The following is a 20,641-nucleotide window of genomic DNA, read 5'->3' on the forward strand; positions in this document are numbered from 1 at the left end:
GGCAACCAATATAAGGAATATAGAACTGGTGTAATGTGATCGTGGGGTTTTGCATTTGTAAGTAATAGGGTTGCAGAATTTTGGATGAGCTGAAGGGGCCTGATTGTGGACTGAGGAAGACCGACATATAAAGAGTTACAATATTCAATCCCTGTGAGCACTACCGACTGAAGGACAATCCTAAAGTCATCAGGTTCAAGTAATGGTTTAATGTCTAAGAAGGCAGAGCTTTTGTAGACCTAATTTGATCTTGTATTTCATGTCAAGTTTAGTGTCAAAGATGACTCCGAGGTTCCGAGTAGACTGGGAAATATGAAGATTAATATTATCAAATGAAAATGCCTTAGAGATGTCAGAAAATGCAGAATAACCAAGAATCATGATCTTGGTTTTTGAGAAATTCAGACAAAGTTTGTTGTGAGATAGCCACTTGTTAATGAACGATAAACAGAGGGTGATGTATTGGGCTGTGGATTGCCAATTCTGTTGGATTGCAAAGTAAAACTGAATATCATCCATGTAAAGATGGTAAGAGAGCCCTAAGGTGGAAAGGAATGTACAGATGGGTGAGAGAGATATATTAAACAAGACGGCTGAGAGCACTGAAGCTTGGGGAATGCCAGTATTAATTGGGAACCATGAAGAGGTAACTGTATGTGTACACATTTGCTGTCACCGGTCCTCTAAGTAGGATTTAAACCAGGAGTGTACTGTACCAGCCAGGCCAATTCTAGTGAGGCAAGAAAGAAGTATGTCATGATTGATAATATCAAAAGCAGTGGAAAGATCTAAAAAGATCAGGACATAAGAGATTCCAGAATCAAATCCATAATGCATTACATCAGTGCTGGATAATAGCAGGGTCTCAGTGCTGTGATGGCATCTGAAACCAAACTGGTATTGGTCCAGTATGGAATGGTCATTGAGGTAATTGGTAACTTGTTTTAAGACCACTGATTAAATTATTTTGGTAAGAAAAGGGAGGGATGATACAGGATGGAAGTTACTGAAATCAATGCTGGTAGCTGGTGGTTTCTTTGGAACTGGTACAATAGAGCCAGTTTTAATGAGCTTGGAAGGGTCCCAGCTGAAAGAGAAGAACTGGCAATTTGAACAATTGGTAGGGAAATGTCATCCCTAATTAGTTTTAACAGTACAGTTGAACAGCGTATTAAGGGACAAGTTGATGATTTCATTTTGGAAATGATGTGAATAATTTCACTACTTGTAACATCTTCAAACGTACCCTAGACGTTGTCAGGTGTGACCTCATGTGCTTGCTGGTTTCTTGTTGGAAGTGAATTTACAATTTTCATGATTTTTGAATTAAAGTAATTTCCAAAGGCATTACATAATTCAAAGTGAGAGTTGGCCTTGGGATATTTGGGTCCATTATTTTGATATTTTGTGAGAAATTTCACAGTGTTAAAAAGAACCTGAGGGTTATTATTGGAAGCTTGAATATATTCAGAATAATAATAATTCTTTTTTGCTAGATTGACTGCTGTTCTATATTGTGTGAGCTGATGAGTATAGAGATCTTGATTCTTAAATGTTCTACATTTTTTCTAATCAGGCAAATACAACATGTAGTGCCTCTGAAAATGTCTTTAGGCATCAATACAGAGGTCCAATACAAACACACTATAGACAACTTATGCTTTATTGTACAAAACAGTTTCTCAAAACTGTACATTTTTTTATGCATTTTCAGATTTGCGAAGAGATTTCTTTAATGTCAACAGGGTATATGAATACCAGGGAGCGTATGATTTTGTACAACCGGATACCTTTTTATGTACCTAGTCTTAGGATCTTTTTTCCATATGTGCATCACTTTGCACTTGTCCCCTATAAATTTCATCTGCCATTAAGATGCAAAAACTGCAGTTCCTTTTTTAACCCCAGATATTTTTTTATTAATATTTATAACTCCGAAAAGATCTGGAGAAGGACTGGATGAACTAGTTAGATTAATTGATAAAACTGGTAAATTCACTTATTTTATTTATTTAGCATTTTTTATATACCGAGGTATAGCAGAGTTGCCTTCACTCCGGTTTATGTGCATAAGTCCTGATTTACATAAATCCTACTTTATTTTCACACGTAAAATAGTCACGTGTATATTGTGAAGGCTCACCGCCACTGCTGCTGTGGGTGCCACGCTTCTGCGCTTGGTTCAGGCCTTCCGCGAGTCCCAGATATCCCTGGAGTCCGCCAGCCACACGTAACTCCCTGGGTTCGGGTCCCCGCAGGCCCTGGCTTTGCTGGGCTTCTAGGTTCTCCTCACACGGAGTTGGGGGTAAAACAGCCCCCAATCCCCAAAGATAGCACAGAGAAAGATAGTTCCTTCAAAGCAGTTTATAAAGCAATAGATGGGTGTATTTATTTATTATTACATTCGCTCTGCCACCTCCCCCATCCAACTCTGCCAGTCCCCGGTAGCTCAAGGCCCAAACGAATGGCCCTGCCCCTGCCCAAGCCCTCAGGCTTCCTCACAACCTGTGCTCTAGCAGAGGTACCTTCCAGGTCTCAAATCCTCTCTATTAGAACAGCAAACACACCCTGCTCTTCCCCTAAGGTATGAGTTACACCTTTCCCCTTTCAGGCTACTCTGTTTCCATGTGCGAGCTGGAGGTTTCGTCTCCCCCGGAACTTACCTCCATCTCCTCTTCCTGGCTTCTGGCCCTGGCTTTTTCTGGCCATTGCCACCATGTAGCTACGCCCCTCTTCCTACCAATCTCCTTGGTTCACCTGTGACTGACTCATTAGTCTCTAAGTCCGCCACCTGCTCGCCTCCAGGCTCTCCCCACAGGTCAGGTGGTGGTTCTAGGAACCTGGGATTTGTAGTTTTTCTCATCTTCACCTGTGCCCCCTGCTGTCAGACTCTAGCATTGCCAGCCGCCTTATGGTATCTTGTCTGTTCCTGCCCCCGGCAGCGCTGCACTACATTACAATATATAACCCTTTGTTGGGAAGTTCTGCTTCCTAAGGGTACACAAGCTAATTTTCCAATTCAGGGGCTGCTCTAGCTAACGATTCTCCCCTCTCTCTTTGTCCCAAGGGGTGGGTCTTTTCAGTGGGGGAAGCTATCTTAGCACGTCACATAGGTATGACCATGGTAAGTGCCACAATTGTTGTAATTCCTACCTACAACTGAGAGAGAGAGAGAGAGACTGACTATCTATAAGGCCTCATAGTAGTTAGGTATTTATACCTCTATAGGAGGCCCACCCAGTTACTCGAGGTGAGGTTTAGGTATTAGTATAGGGTTAGGGGCCACTTTGATATTCAGAGTGAGACGTACGAACAGAACAGTACACTCTTAAGATTTGATGTCCTTTGGAGTGAGGAAACTCTCACAAAGATGAGATTTGTACTCCGAAGGACATCAAATCTTCACAAGAGTGTACTGTTCTGTTCGTACGTCTCACTCTGAATGTCAAAGTGGCCCCTAACCCTACACTAATACCTAAACCTTACCTCGAGTAACTAGGTGGGCCTCCTGTAGAGGTATAAATACCTAACTACTATGAGGGCCTTATAGCTACTTTCTCCCTCTCTCTCTCTCTCTTCTCCCCCCCCCCCCCCCCCCCCCCCCGAATAAAAATGCTATGTGTGAAAACATCGCAAAGTGCAATAAAGCCATGTCACTCAGCTTAATGCAAATGAAAGAGATGGAGTTATTTACTGTGTGATATGGCTTTGCAAATTGCAAAGCCAGCCCACTTGGCCAGAAATCCTGCCCCAAACTCCACCCATTTTCTAAATTAGCATCGCACCATGCGTTATGGTGCTTTTCGCATGCAAAAAGCCCATAACACAGCTTGGAAAATAACCCCCCTAGACAGCTAATGCAGAACAAAATAAAAACATAGTTTCTGTTGGTTAAATAAAAGTTATCATAGGCTGCAATGCATCCATACAAACAAATACTTCTTCCATTTTATGATAAATTTGAATCTGGAGCTAGCATCTAAACTTTCTCTGTTAGCAGTGTTCAGTTCCAAGATATCACCATTCTTGTCACTTCAGAACCCTGATGACAGTAGAGAAGGAGCATATCAATTAAATATGAAATATCAAGACAAATATATGAATAAAATATCTAGCATTCAATCTTCTAGAAACACCCATCCGCAGTGAAATGTCATTAAATCCTTTAGGATCTCATTAAAAGATTAACATTTGGAAGAGTAATTACTGCTGCAGCAGAATTGAAATTAAACAAATAAAAAGGCAAATCCTATAAAACGTTTTTTCAACTCCTAAAATAATGGAGACAATATTGTAGAATACCTGAGACAGAAAATCGAAATTAAGCCCACTATATTTGTCTAAATAAGCTATTTAGAAATTTAGCTAGATGTATTCCTCACTGTACTATTTGGAATCAGTTATCATTCAGTGCTTTATATACCGGCTGTGCAATACCACTTCTCAAATGATAGAAAGAGATTGTGAGCTGAAATCATGGATGTTCCTAAACACTGGACCCAGGAAACAAATCGGAAGCCGATCCAAAGTGCTGACAAGCAAGGGAAAACAAGCTGATCGGTGAAAAAACAGCCTTTATTGGAAAAAGCCCGACTCTGGCCGAGTTTCGCTCCCGCAGGAGCTGCCTCAGGGGCTATTGTGTCTTCAATGTGATTGAGCATACATCAAAATCATTTGATCCAGGCTGGGCAACTTGGTGTAGTAAACATATGCCAGAGAATTTGCACACATTCACTATATGTTCCCATCATGTGTGTACAAGGAACACAGAGTAATTTTTGAACACACATGCAGTGAGTCCTTACCACGGCTACATAAGGATTTCATTGCACCAGTTTTGCAGAATACATATGTTTACTACACCAAGTTGCCCAGCCTGGATCAAATGATTTTGATGTATGCTCAATCACATTGAAGACACCCATTAACAATAGCCCCTGAGGCAGCTCCTGCGGGAGCGAAACTCGGCCAGAGTCAGGCTTTTTCCAATAAAGGCTGTTTTTTCACCGATCAGCTTGTTTTCCCTTGCTTGTTCCTAAACACTGGCAGAGTTGATGACTTTGATGCCATTAACCTACCTCAGAACTAAAATTAACAATGTCAAGGTTTGTGGCTACAACGTCTGAGCCAAAGACACTGTCCTATAGTAAGGCACAGAGGTAGGCAACCTTTCAACAGAATTTTATACTGAGGCAACCCTTCACAGAAAATATTAAGAGTGGGTACAGAAAAAAGTTTTGCTTTATTTTGTTTTTTCCATTTTTTTATTGCAGTTTTTTCATGTTTTATTACATTTCTATGTTTTTACACGCATAACATTGAGTTCATGCAAATAAAAACAATTTAATACACATTAAAAATGTACACGCACAAGAAATGAAATAAAATGAAAGCACATCTCTAAAATATATGTTGAGTCTCTGCTCAATAAAGAGACGATGTGCATTAATATGCTTTGGAGTGAATTTTCAAAGGAATTAACGTACGTAAAGGTAGAATATTTTGTAGCCGTTTTCAAAAGCCCAATTACATGCATAAAACTTTTTGAAAATTCAGCCCTATGGAGTGAATTATCAAAGAAGTTACACGCATAACAGTAGCAATTTTCAAAATCCCATTTAAGCTTGTAAAGTCTATTTACTTGTGTAAAACCCAGTTTCACGCATGAAAATCCTTTTGAAAATTACCGCCATAGGTTTTATTAAAGCAGAAACCCAGATTCTTATTTTTTTTAAGAGCTTAATTTAATTGAGATAAATATTATTTAGAAATATCATTAGAGTGTAATATCTTTCTATTAGATGTCCTCAAAAGTTGACTGCTCTGCATTGTCCTGGTGCAAATGCAACATTTTTAAAAGGAAAAAAAAATATAGAATATATGGACAGGAACACTGCAATAAAATTATAAATGGCTGTGAAGTCATCAAGGAGTAAAAAATTAATGTTAATGCTTTATATTTGCAGTTTTCATATTTAAATGCCTTCATTGATTTCTTACAAATACTGTTAACCCTGTGTTTGGCAAATGGTGAGGACATTATCACTTGTGTTCTCATTTGTAATAAAATAGATTAACTTGCTGTGAAATTTTAACTAGGCTGAGACACAACAGTAGCTACCTAATGAACCAAGGCGCATTACTGTTAAGTAGCTAAATAGATGCATACTGATTACAGGACTGAAAAATGGGTCTGTTTACTTGCAAAGAAGAAACTGTTCATGGAGCTATTTATTATGTTAGGAGAAACTCTGTGTTACATTGCAGAATAAACACTTAAAGGTGGACCATTTCTGAATCAATAGCAAGGCTAAAAGCAATGACTCTCCATCTATGCAGACTCAAGTTAGAGAAAAAAATATTAGCCCCAGTGTATACCAAAAAAACAATGTTCTTCCTCTGCATATAAAGTACTGTGTAATGCCATTCTTAATGGTCACAGAGTGAATTCTTTTGTCAGAGTTAGCAGATTGTGTTGTGTATACAATATTAAAGCAGGAATGCTGGGTAGTGTGCATTAAATTGTAGAAGCTGATATTCCAAGAAAAGCTGAGGTACCAAAGTTAGGCTACTAAGTTAGATTTTATTTTTTTGTCAAATTTAAGTGTCCTAAAATTTTTGGCTGAAAATTCACCCTCATTTAGGAGTCTAAATCTTAGGAACCGAAATGTAGACTTACTATTCTTTTGCTTAGATTTAGGCTCCTATGTTAGGTGCCTCGTGCTGGAAAACAGTGCTTAAGACCTAAGGGATAGATTTGCAAAGACGCATGCTTGCAGCTATGGGGTAGATTTTCAAACGGTTATGCGCATAATCCCGAAAACCTGCCCCTGCGAGTGCTGAACTTATTTTGCATAGGCTCAACGGCGCGCATAAGCCCTGGGACGCGCGTATGTCTCGGGGCTTTGAAAAAGGGGCGGGAAGGGGCAGGGCTAGGGCGGGGCAGTGGTCCGGGGGCGGTCCTGGGGTGGTGCGGGGGCATCCCGAGTCCTCCAGCACAGAGGCCGTGCCGGGGGATGGCGCACCGGCAGCGGGCCGGCGCATGCAAGTTACGCCTGCCTCAGGCAGGCGTGAAGAAGATAAAGGTAGGGGGGGATTTAGGTAGGGCTGGGGGGGCAGTTTAGATAAGGGAAGGGAGGGGAAAGTGGGGGGAGCGAAAAGAAAGTTCCCTCCGAGGCCGCACCGATTTCGGATTTCGGCCTTGGAGGGAACGGGGAAAGCTATTGGGGTTCCCCTAGGGCTCGGCGTGCGCAAGGTGCTCAAGTGTGCACCCCCTTGCGCACTCCGACCCAGGATTTTATAACATGCGCATGGCAGCGCTCATGTTATAAAATCGGGTGTACATTTGTGCATGCTGGGACGCGGCGATTTTATAACATGCGCGCATCGCCACATAAGAACATAAGAAATTGCCATGCTGGGTCAGACCAAGGGTCCATCAAGCCCAGCATCCTGTTTCCAACAGAGCCAAACCAGGCCACAAGAACCTGGCAATTACCCAAACACCTAGAAGATCCCATTGCATCAGTGCATCCCATACTGATGCACTGATGCAATTAATAGCAGTGGCTATTCCCTAAGTAAACTTGATTAATAGCAGTTAATGGACTTCTCTTCCAAGAACTTATCCAAACCTTTTTTGAACCCAGCTACACTAACTGCACTAACCACATCCTCTGGCAACAAATTCCAGAGATTTATTGTGCGTTGAGTGTAAAAGAATACGATAAAATATAAAATACGATTCCTGCACGCACATGCACACGCCCGATTTTTATATTGGTGTGTGCATGTACGGGTGGGTCGCGACTCGAGCGCACAAGGGTGGGGGATTTTAGTTAAAATCCCACGGCTACACAATCGGGCCTACACCAGTTCTCTCCCAGCCCGCTCTAATGAAGGAGCGGACTGGGTGGGATCTTTCCTATCCCCCTTACCTTACCTTCTTCCTTTTTTCTCTCTCCTTCCTAACTCCTAAATCCACCCTAACTAATCTCTTTTTTTTTATTTGTGAACTTACCTGCTCCTTCGAGCAGCAGTAAGTTCTGCGCGCCGGCTGGCTGCCAGTGCACGCTTTCCCCGGGATAGGGCTGCTGTTCCAGTCGGCCCCCACCCTGCCCCTTTCACAAAGCCCGGCACTTCCGCGCGTATCACCTGAATCGCACTTGGCCAGAATGCTGGGAAAATGCGCTCGGCGCGCGCAAGGCCAAGCCCTCCTGGTATTAGTGTGCGCCGGGCTATAAAAATTTGGCCTTCATTGTTTTTCCATGCACTAATTCCAACCCTGTAACCACCAACCTTGCTTGAAATATGCGCGCGTCAAGGAAATTACCAGCTTTACTAATTTATTTATTTATTTATTTAAAATTTTTATATACCGGCATTCATGTTGCAAACACATCATGCCGGTTTACATATAACAGGGGTGTAAAGTGAACAATTCAATAACCTATTTGTGTAGAAGGAAGCAGTTACAAATAACAAGGTAAAAGAACTGGGAGGAGAGAAGAAAAGGGAGAGAATAACATTAGGTATAGGTATTTACATTAGTAATAACATTTTTACATGTGGAAGTGGTATCACTTCCCCATGTAATTAGTGCCATCAGTTTGCCCAGTCCATCTCCAGGTCATCGAGACCTTCCTGATTCTTCAGCCTGACCCCCTCCCCCCCCCCCCTCCCCGTGCACCCAGACCTCCCACCCAGTCAGTACCACACAATAAACCCATTTAAAATCACTTGAACCAGATAATTAGCAGGTGTAAAAATACACAAGTTGGCAAATGTGAACATTTAAGCAACTGATGCACGTAAGTGTTGCTGTTGCCCAGCAATGCCCTTAGACTGCTTCGTTTTTACATGTGTATATGTGCACATGAAAGTAGAAATATTCACTTATTTTTTACTTTTATAAAATACAGAATACACAAGTAGATGCCACTTACACATGAATATGCTAATTTTTGCATGTGTAACGTTTTGAAAATTCACCCATAAATAGTCTCTCTGTCTAAATGTTGTGAGCACAAAATTTCTAGGCATATATATATTTAGCTGAGTAGAAAAGAGACTGAAATGGGACATGACAGGATCAGGCTTTTCAAATTTACTACGATTTTCAAAGGGTTACTTGTGTAGCTTGTGCGCATAACCCCGAAAACTTGCCCCTGCGCGCACCGAGCCTATTTTGCATAGGCTCGGTGCGCACAGGGGCAAGCCCCAGGTCGCGCGTATGTCCCGGGGCTTTAAAAAAGGGGCAGTCCGGGGGCGGGTCCTAGGCCTCCGGCACAGCGGCTGTGCCGGGGGATGGCGCACCCAGCGTGCACAAGATACGCCTGACAGAGGCAGACGTAAAAAGTTTAACGAGGTAGGGGGGGATTTAAGTAGGGCTGGGGGGTGGGTTAGATGGGGGAAGGGAAAGGAAGGTGGGGGGGAGCGGAAGAAAAGTTCCCTCCGAGGCCTTGGAGTGGCCTCGGAGGGAACGGGGAAAGCCATCTGGCCTCCCCTAGGGCTTGGCACGCACAAGGTGCACAAGTGTGCACCCCCTTGCACGCAGGGGGGGGGGGGATTTTTTTTTTTTTTTAATTCACACTTTATTAAGTTTTCATTAAAGTAATCAATACATCTTACTTTAGTATAGAATAGATGCGGCCATGCACGCATGTTATAAAATAATCTTGCCGTGCGCATTTGGGTGCTGAATTTTAAGTGGGCGTGAGCATATGCACGCAAATCCCACTTCTACTGCACAAATTGGATTTTTAAAGGGGTGTGCGCTGTCACTTTCCCAGTTTTACCGGTTCAGCCGGTTAAGAGATATGTCCTCCAGACCTCCCTAGTTTAATAGCCTTCGCTCCCCCTCAGCCCCGACCCTTAAAACCCCTCAGATCTACCTAGTTTGCTTTCATTTTTAACTTATACAGCATCCATAGCAGAAGTAAAGTTATGTGGCCGGGATCTTTGGTGTGCACCCGGGCGTCAGTATTTGTGTGCACATCTCAAGTTCACGCCCTGAAATGCCCATGTCCGCCTGACCATCCCCTCCCCTTTTTGAAATCTTTGGAGCTGTGCGCACTCTGGGAGACGTGCGCACATCCGGGTGGCTGTGAAAATCCGCTTGGCGCACACAAGCCCAACCTATTCGTGCATCCCCTGATTAATGCGCGTGCCGGGCTTTTAAGGTTCACCTCGTAGTTTTGGTCTGAAAAGGTGTCCGCATAGAAAGGAGGTGCAAAACTCTGAGGTAATTTTTCTGGGGGCAATTTTCACGGTAGATGTGCGCATTAACCTTTCTTTGAAAGTCAGTGGAAAGACTTGTGGACTTTGTAGCAATGCAGGCAGTTAGAAAATTGCCCCCCTTAAAGTGCTGCAACAATACAAGCTAACAATTGTTAAGGCACACTTTGGAGCTGAATTTTCTAAAGGATGCATGTGCGTAACACCCAGTGTTATAGGCGTAAATGGGCTTGGTAAATTTTCCTGGGGTTGTGTACATACAGTGAAGACGGTTGCAAAATTACCCGTCCTGTGCAGTTTAGTAAATCGGTCTATATGGCTTGTTCACCCTTTCTCCTGCCGTCCTGCATACCCCCCTTTCCCAAGGAATTGCAAGGGTTTATAGTGGGATAAAAAAAGAAATGGAACAAAGTAAGGAGGTGCATGCCCTATGCACGCAAATACTGCTTGTACTGCATAAGTGAGGGGATTTTCAAAGACACGCGCGCCGACGCCATTACCAGTTTTCCCAATTCGCCTAGGTAAGGAATAGGACTTTCAAACCCTCCCTAGTTTAATAGCCTCCCCTGTTAGCCCATTACCAGCTATTAATTAAGTTGACTTAGAAAATAGCCACTGCCATTAGCAATGGTTACATGGAATAGACTTAGTTTTTGGGTACTTGCCAGGTTCTTGTGGCCTGGATTGGCCACTGTTGGAAACAGGATGCTGGGCTTGATGGACCCTTGGTCTGACCCAGTATGGCATGTTCTTATGATCTGTCTATTTGTCTTTATTTTATAACTTGCACGTCATCCATAGCAAAAGTGAAGTAATGCAGTAGAGGACCTCGTCACACGCCTGTGCGCATAAGTATTTACATGCAGAATTCAATGTGAATTCTAGGATTGCTAATGCCCCGCCCAGACCATGCCTACTCCCCGTCCCTCTTTTCATTTGTGTGGGTAGCGCCAAGTACACGCATATGCGTGTGGCTTTTACAATCCGCTCGGCGCACCTCGGCCCGACTTGGGTGTGTATCTCCCAATTTTGGCGCATGCCGGGCTTTTAAAATTCAACTTTTATCTGATAATATGATTTAAAGACTGCGGGGCGGATTTTAAAAGGCCCGCGCGTGCCGGCACGCCTATTTTGCATAGGCCGTCAGCGTGCGTAAAGCCCCGGGACGGGCGTAAGTCCCGGGGCTTTCGAAAAGGGGCGGGAGGGGACGTGTCCGGGGGCGTTCCCGAAACGACGCAGCGTTTCGGGGGCATGCCCCGGCGTTTCGGGGGCGGGCCTGGGGGCGTGGCGCCTGCCCGGGGGCGTGGTCGAGGCCTCCGGACCAGCCCCCGGGACCTGAGGACGGAGCGGGGCTGCCGGCGACGCGTGCAAAGTTAAGGGGCGGTTTAGATAGGGCCGGGGGGGGTGGGTTAGGTAGGGGAAGGGAGGGGAAGGTGGGGGGAGGGCGAAGAAAAGTTCCCTCCGAAGCCGCTCCGAAATCGGAGCGGCCTCGGAGGGAACATGCAGCTCGCGCTGGGCTCGGCGCGCGCAGGTTGCACAAATGTGCACCCCCTTGCGCGCGCCGACCCCGGATTTTATGATACGCGTGGCTACGCGCGTATCTTATAAAATCCAGCGTACTTTTGTTCGCGCTCGCGTATTTTTTAAAAATCTGCCCCTGCATGTTTTGTTACACATTTTTAGTGTTAAGCAGATTTCTGAATTTCAATCTGAGACTATTCTGCTCCCAGAATAAAGAAAATCAGAAAACTAGGAAATGACATTTGAGTACTTGCGTTTTCATACAGGTAACAGAGACAACGTTTTCCTCCAACATATTACGTTTTAGGTGGCTAGATTTTTGTTAAAAATACATTATGTGGGCTGTGCATAGTTTCTTCAATTAAGGTCGACTTCATGCATTTAGCAGGAAAGCCCTTACATCAGTGATAGTCATTGTGCGATAATTCTGTGTCTGCAAGGACCTGTATAAGCAACCTCAGTCTCTGCAGCATCTTGATCAGAACGGGGCAAATTTTCAGGTGGTTCATGCCTTGGGAAATTTGCTCCTCCAGTGTGGGAGAAAGTATGTGCTCTATCCATCTCCAGGAGTGTGGGGCAGTTGCAGCTCCTAGACCATCCCAGCAAAGTTCACCTAAGAAGTTTAATTTTTCCATACCTGCTTCCCAGCAGGAGGTTTGCGCCTGTCAACTCTGTAGGTACATATGTAATTGTGGTGCCTTCCTTACAAGAGATTTTCAAAAGGTTGCTTTGCAGGTATTTTCTCTTTGAGAATGAGGTTGTAAGCCATGGTTTAATTAATTATTTTCCTCCTTATCTGATTATTCTTGTCTTATTTAGTGTTTCCAGCCACTGGTGAGAAAGCGTCTTCAAGCCCTGTTTGAATCTTCCGAGCAGACACACACAAACTAGATCTGATGCTAATAAATGTGTCTATGTCTGAACTGCAGACATGGGAATGTTTGTTTCCCCAAGGAAAATATTGGTTAACAGTGTGAAATGTGTATTGCTTGCCTGTGGAACTGAAAATGAAAGACTTGACCTTCTCCTGTACTAACGGAAGTGATGTATTTGTGGCTTTATGTTTTAAGGAGAGGATTCAGGACAGCCCGTCTCCGTCCCCATCTCTGGAAGATACTCAGAGGCCAGGGAGCCACGCTTCTTCACATCAGAGCAGTAGTGTATCCAGCTCTCCATCCCAGCGTGACAACACACCCGACAGAATTGGTTGGTGCTACTATATTTTCTTCCTTTCCACTTAGTGAATTTAATTGGTAGGTGGTAGGAAAAAAAAAAGAGCTTAGTTCCTTCTGCAAAACTGCACAAATGAAAATTGGTGCAGGAGAATTAAATACATAAAAGTTAAGACTCTATCTGGTTTTATACGTTCTATGTTAAATATCACACAAAGTCTAGCTATTGAGATGAAAAAGGACCGAGTACATCCCAAATCACTCTTGTGGTATACTCCATCCTTTGTAAAATAGCAGACACCTGTCACATGAAAAGGCCTTTTCAACTGGAAAGACTAACAGATAAAAGCTTTTAAACAACTGAAATTGAAAACTGACACAGATGTGCAATAATGGAAGGGATCAGTTAAATTTGCTTCAAATATACTAGTTTAAATCATAGCAATAGTGTTAAAAGCAGGCGTTTTATTCAGTCTTTTTCACAATGGAACCAAACCTTTTTTATGTTGAATGATCCTCCCTGTGCACGGGTTTCTAGTCTGCAAAATGAATGAATTTTAGAAATGTGAGGAAAAAAAGTTACTTGGTCCAACTTGGGAGACAGTTCACTCTATTCTACAGTCCACAGATATTTGTTCCAGTGTATAATTTTATGCACAGCTCCAAATTTTTCAGGATGGAGACTACAGTAAGCAACTTAGGACCACTCAGCTCAAATATCAGAATGTAAAGTTAAAGGATTCAAGTGACTTTATATTGAATCCTTGCCTAGAAGCCTAAGGTTAATTAGACTGGATCTTGCCAAGTACCATAGAGATTTACATCCATTGTTTTATAGACAACTTATTGCAGTTTACCTCTAAATGAAATTAAAATTGTGAACTAAACATAGCCAGATTTTTAAGCTTTTACACAGAATTTCTGCTGCTCAGATTTGCTTTAAATGAGTAAAGGTTCACAGAATATTGTTTTAAAAATATGAGTGCTTTAACTGGGCCATCTATGCTCAGCTGCCTTCCTCCCAAAGAAACACACAACATAATAATGACAAATGCAAACTTGGCTATAATAACTACAGCCATATATAAGATATCCTAACAAGGAAATCTAATCGGGTGGCGAATCATATTTGCCTGTTCTAAGACCCTATGAGGTGCCATCAGAATTGTGTCTCTGCGATCGCCCCAAGATCTTGTTACGCATTGAGCCTTGACAATTGGTACTGTCCAAGAGGGACCAATCCTGAGGCCCAACAACAATTTTGCACTGAGGGAAGAAAAGAAGGAGAGGGTCTGTCTTGCCGCTGACTCTCCTTTATTGGCATCTCCACTAACTAGCAGGTCCCACCTCTTCCTTCCCTCCCCTCCCTTTTTAATGGATTCAGTCATCCTGTGTATCGTCTGGATGCAGTGATGCCTGGGATGGTACATGAATTCCCCCAAAGCAGACTATACAATGGCCTATTAACTTACAGGTCGATTTTAAAAGCGTTACTTGTGCAAAAAATGCCCACATAAGCACGCATGTGAGCTACGCGAGTAACGTGGATTTTAAAAAGCCACAAAATACGTGCATATATACCTGTACGTGTGTGAGGAATAAAAGGGAAGAAACGGGGCAGGGTGGGCCCAAGAAATATGTGTGTAACTCCAGATTCTAAAAATAAAACCCGCAGTGCGCATATACTAGATATCCACGTAACTTTTCTGCTGCTCGTAATCAGGAGCAAGTCTGTAAATCTCAAGTTTTAGAGCTTAAAGAACAGGGTGAGGGGTCCAGGTCAACTGGGGAGCAAGTAGGATGAAGAACTAGAGAGGTCTGAAAGACCTCGGTATTAACTGAACTAATTGGAAAACTGGAAATGTGCCTCATGCGAGCATGTTTTAAAATTCGCTGACATAAGCTGTTATGGTCTTATTTAAGACACGCACGATGGCTGTGCTTGAGTAACCTCTTAAAATTAAGAGCATACTTACTTGTGGTTGTTGTATTTTAAAACATACACGCTTAATTGTGCGCACAATTAAAATTTCTAGCATATCCTCGCTCATGCACTCATACGCATATGTATGGGTGCATGCGCTTGTTTTAAAATCAACCCTTTAGGGAGCAGACTATTTTCTTTAACACTTGCAGGAAGAAATCATTACCCCTGTTCAACAAATGAACTCCATCTCGCTCTTAGAGGTTGATTTTAAAACAAGCTTGCGTGCGCCCATACACGCGCATATCGGCACACGAGCAAAGGATATGCTAGAATTTTTAATTGTTCTTGCAAATGTTTTAAAATGCACCAACCACACATAAGTATGCTCCTAAACGTTGATAAAACTGAAATCATATTGCTAGATCGGAGAGCAGATTACATTAAACCCCCAATCCTTATATTAGAAGATAAAAAAAACTTGTCATAGGAAACAATGTGCGCAATTTAGGAGTCATAATTGACTCCAAACTTAGTTTAAAAAAACATATAACCAATAAACTAAAAGAGGGTTATAATAAACTACAAATACTCAAACTTTAAAACCTTTACTAGATCCAAGTAATTTTAGAACAGTGCTTCAAACCCTATTGTTTTCCAGCATCTATTATTGCAATGCACTACTTTTAGGCCTCCTACATTCAACAATTCATTCTCTACAAGTTCTGCAAAATACCGCAGCAAGAATGCTCACTAACACAAAAAAATATGATCACATCACATCTGTCCTGGTCTCATTACAATGGCTACTGATAAAATATCGTATAGAATACAAATCACACTGCATCATACACAAAATAATCCATGGTGAAGAGACAGAATGGTTTAATGCAGCTATAAGACTACATACACCTCAAAGAAATCTTAGATCCAGTAACAAGGGTCTTCTTTCCATTCTGACAGTACAATCTGTACATCTAACAGAGGTTAGAAACAGAGCCATTTCGCTTGCTGGACCAAAAATTTGGAATGCATTACCAGTAGAATTAAGATTGCAGCAGAACCAGAAAACATTTAAAAGAGAATTAAAAACCTGGCAGTTTTGCAGAGCTTATGACGAGAGTGACCATAGTAAATAGCAGTCAAAGTGATTTACAATGAAGCATAGTGTCCTTCTCAATGTTTTTTTTAGATTTTTTAGAATGTTTTTTTCAGATTAGTTTCCTTCTTAATGAATTTTTAGAATGTATTATTGAATATTTTAATTACAATGTCTTATTATCTTATAATGGACTTATGATATATTTTACTCTTCTTATCAGTTGTATTTTTATTCATATGTTTAGGTAAACCATTGTGATGGTACCCTCTAAACAACGGCATATACAATTTTATAAATAAATAAATAATTAATTAGAAAAGGTTACTCAAGCAAAGCTTGACCATGTCAGCGAATTTTAAAACATGCTTGCGCAAGGTACATTACAAGTTTTCCAATTAGTCCACCAGTTTGTCCAGTTAATATCGAGGTCTTTCAGACCTCTCTAGTTCTTCATCCTAGATGCCCACCAGGTGGAGTAGTAAAGTTACGTGGAACTGGTGGATGTGGTGTATTTGGATTTTCGGTGGGCGTTTGACGAGATTTTTCATGGAAGGCTTCTAGGAAGACTGGAAAGTCATGGAATTGGAGTTGATGTCCTTTTGCGGATTGCAAACTGGTTAAAAGACAGGAAATAGAGAGTAGGATTAAATGGTCTGTTTTCACAGTGGAAAAAGGTAAACAGTGGAGTACCTCAGGGATCTGTACTTAGATTGGTGCTTTTTAATATATTTATTAAAGATTTGTAAAGGGGGATGATGAGTGAAGTGATCAGATTTGCAGATGATACAAAATTATTCAGACTAGTTTAATCGCAAGCGAATTGTGATAAATTGCAAGAGGATCTTGTGAAACTGGAAGACTGGTCATCCAAATGGCAGATGAAATTTAATTTTGATAAGTGCAAGATGATGCACATAGGGAAAAATTACCCATGCTGTAGTTACTCGATGTTAGGTTCCATATTAGGAGTTACTAACCAGGAAAAAGAACTGGGTATCAAAGTTGATATTGCATTGAAATCATCGGCTCAGTGTACTATGGCGTTCAAAAAAGTAAACAGAATATTAGGTATTATTAGGAAGGGAACGGCAAATAAAATGTAGGTTGTCATAATGCCTCTATATCACTCCATAGTTATACCGCACCTTGAATACTGTGTGCAATTCTGGTCGCTGCATCTCAAAAAAGATATAGTTGCACTGGAGAAAGTACAAAGAACGGCGACCAAAATGATAAAGGGTATAGAATGGCTCCCCTATGAAGAAAGGCTAAAGAGTTTAGGGCTGTTCAGCTTGGAGAAAACACAGCAGAGGGGGGGATATGATAGAGGTCTACAAAATCATGAAAGGACTTGAACGGGTAAATGTGAATCAGTTATTTACTCTTTTGGATAATACAAGGATGAGGGCACTCCATGAAGTTCGCAAGTAGCACATTTAAAACAACTTGGAGAACATTCTTTTTCACTCAAAGCACAATTAAGCTCTGGAATTCATTGCCAGAGGAAGTGGTCAAGGTAGTTAGTGTAACTGGGTTTAAAAATGTTTGGATAAGTTTCTGGTGGTGAAGTCCATAAACTGCTGTTAATCAATAGGGAATAGCCACTGCTTGATACTGGCATTAGTAACTTGGCATCTATTTAATGTTTGGGAACTTGCCAGGTACTTATGATGTGGATTGGACATTGTTGGAAACAGGATACTGGGCTTGATGGACCCTTCGACTGACCAAGTATGGCATATCTTATGTTAGCATACATGCGCTGAAGATTTTGTTTTTAAAATTTGGAGTTACGTGCGTAAGTCTTGGACCTGCCCCGGAACGCCCATGCCCCACTCTTTTTCCACCCTCTTATTCTTTACGTGCATAAGTACATATGTGTATATTTTGCGGCTTTTTAAAATCCGCGTTGCTCACTTGTACCTCACAAACGCGTTTATGTGGGCTTTTTGCACGAGCAACAGTTTTGACATCAACCTGACAGAGTTCCTGACACTGCATCTTTTCCCATTTGTGGTGGATGTAAAGTCCCCCACTATGGCATATGGCCTTGGTGACCTGCCTGTTCTACTTGGCTTGGTACCGCCCCCACCAACCATTTCCTGCCATCCAACTATAAGGTATGATAATGGACCTACAGATGCAGGTGTAGGGTCATTCCACTGCGAGCTGGTTCAAGTCATCTTCGGTTCTGTTCAACAAGGATAAATCCTCCATTTCTCCAAGGTCATTACCTTGTAGATGTATGATAATGAGGCCCGGAGAGGAGGAATCCCTTCTTTTAGAATGCAGGAGAGGCCACAGCAGAGACCGCGCATACCTCCTTTTCCACTCTATCAGACCATCCATCTCTTTGCTTCCAAGTTGAGATCCTGACTTAATTTTCCATGAATGACCTGTCATTGTGCATATGTCATAAAAGAGTGTCCAGCTATTCCAGGATATGGGGTCATCAGATGGTGTCTGCAAGGGAGGAAGCAAAATGTTATTCATTCTTGTGCTAATGTAAAAAATATATGCTCTCGAACGCCAGCTTTCTAAGAGCTATATAGCTATTCTGGGCAGGCTGGTGATGGCAGTGCATGACACAGCTCCTTTACAAAAGGAGGTTGTTCCATAACATTCATTCTGTAACTCATTTACCTCTAGGGGCGTCTTAAAGGTAACTGCAAACCTATATCAGCTTAAAGGGAATGCGTCATTTTGGCCATGTATGCCGTCACCCTTTTAACTAGTCATGTCACTAGCCCATGTAATTTTCTGACCTTGGGTAGCTTGATCTGTTTTGTACTGCCTGATGCACAAAATCAGCCGGTTCCCCAGGATTTTAATGTCAGAACCATATGAGCCTTAGATATTGATGCCCTGTGTAAGAGTGCGATGAACTTACCAACCAACAGGGTGCCAAAGAAGCCCACTGAAAAAAACAACTCCAAACAAGGTGGTCTTGAACTCATTGGCAACAATGTGAAGTAGCACATGCCATAGTTGTTCCAGCTGCTCGTGAGAAATAGGTCTGTGGGTGTCGTATTGGAGTGCTTTCTCTCTAGATCATTCTTGCATGATTCTTTTAACTGTGCAGGAGTAGATTCCCTCAGACCCAGATTACATTTTAACAAAGAAAACCAGCACCGTGAGTTGTAAGCAAACCATGTTCCTAGACAAGCCTTATTGTCTAGGATATGATACAGACCGTCAGATACCTGAAAGATTTTAATGTTGCACAAACTTCAAACCTTTTCTGTTAGAAAGGAAACAGTAGAACTAAGGGTCATGAAATTAAACTCCAAGGGGGAAGCTCAGAACCAACATAAGAAAATATTTCTTCACGGAGAGGATGGTGGCTGCCTGGAATGCTTTTCCGGAAGAGGTGGTGATGATGAAAACAGTAAACGAATTCAAAAGGGCATGGGATAAATACTGTGGATCCCTAAAGGCTAGAGCATGGAAACGAAGAAAAGGATGCATGGGGGTAAGTTGCACAGAGCGGCAGTTGCTACCCTTAACAGAAAACATGGGGGATTACTACCTTAACCAATTAGCCTTAATGCTTTTGATGCAACTGCAATATTGCTGTCCACTTTGATGGCAAGGGGAGGGGCAAGAAAGGGGTATTGGATTCTGATGTCAGCCAGCGCTAGGCCCTGACTTTTATGGTCTGGGGTTCTGATATGCAGAAATTAGGGAAAAAGCACAGGACTGCTTTTACAACCATGTCCAAAAGCAAAGCATGTTAAAGCAGCATTGTTTGAATTATCAAGAAGGCTGCTCACCACATAAAAATGTTTCTAGCAGTAATTTGTTATGGGTTTGACAGTTGCTTGGTTCTGATTGTAAATATTACTATCCTTAACATAAGTATAACATAACATAGCAGCAGTTACTACCCTTAACAGATACATGGGGGATAACCTACACGGAGCAGAAGTTACTACCATAAGAAACTTGCTGGGCAGACTGGATGGACCATCTGGTCCTTTTCAGCCGTCAATATTATGTTACTCCATGTTTTGCGTGCACAGTGTAATCAATCATCAAGTCTTCTGGAACTGGTGGCCCCATTCATCCATGTTTGTAGAGGAAGAGTGTCACTTTGATATAACTCCTTCCATTGGCATTCCCTGATGAAGGGGAGCATGATCTGCACCACAGTTTGCATGCTGCTTAGTTCCTAAAAACAAGAGGTGTACCAGTACCAGTTGTCTAACTGCGTCCATTTGAGGGACCATTCTCCTGAACAGGAACCACTTTCAATGAGAAAGAGAATCCACTATCTTATTGCTAACTCCAGGAACATGTTTTGTGTGCACTATAATATTCTTGCACAAACAACTTAGTACGGACTCACACAGCAACTCTGAAACCAGGAGGCATTTTGAATGTTTGCTTATCAATCAACTGAACAGCTATCTCTTTGTCACACCACAGAAGCATTTGCTTATGCAGTGACCCTACCCATATATGCAAGGCAACAACTATGGGGAACAATTCTAGGAAAGCAATGCTCCTTGTCACCCCCCTCTCTCCACCAATTCTGGTGGCCATTGTGCTGTGCACCATGAACTCCTGAAATTAATCTCAAAACCGAGGACCCCTGATGTGTCAGAGTGTAGCTGTAGCTTGTTGGTGCTAATGGGCAGAGACACCATTGAAATTGGTGAAGAAGGCCTTCCAAATAGCCAGGTC

The 20,641-nt window shown here is 42.2% G+C and overlaps 1 protein-coding gene across 5 annotated transcripts in view; it reads left to right on the forward strand.

The window, feature by feature from the left end:
• Positions 1–20,641, forward strand: part of DACH2 (dachshund family transcription factor 2) — a 912,520-nt gene that overhangs the window by 722,787 nt on the left and 169,092 nt on the right. For all 5 annotated transcript variants that reach the window (XM_029606589.1, XM_029606588.1, XM_029606590.1 and 2 more), the window contains exon 6: positions 12,828–12,963. In XM_029606589.1, the coding sequence (XP_029462449.1) occupies positions 12,828–12,963 (136 nt within the window). The remainder of the gene's footprint in view (positions 1–12,827; positions 12,964–20,641) is intronic.

This window comes from Rhinatrema bivittatum, chromosome 6, assembly GCF_901001135.1.
Source record: "Rhinatrema bivittatum chromosome 6, aRhiBiv1.1, whole genome shotgun sequence".
In the NCBI taxonomy this organism is placed as follows: domain Eukaryota; kingdom Metazoa; phylum Chordata; class Amphibia; order Gymnophiona; family Rhinatrematidae; genus Rhinatrema; species Rhinatrema bivittatum.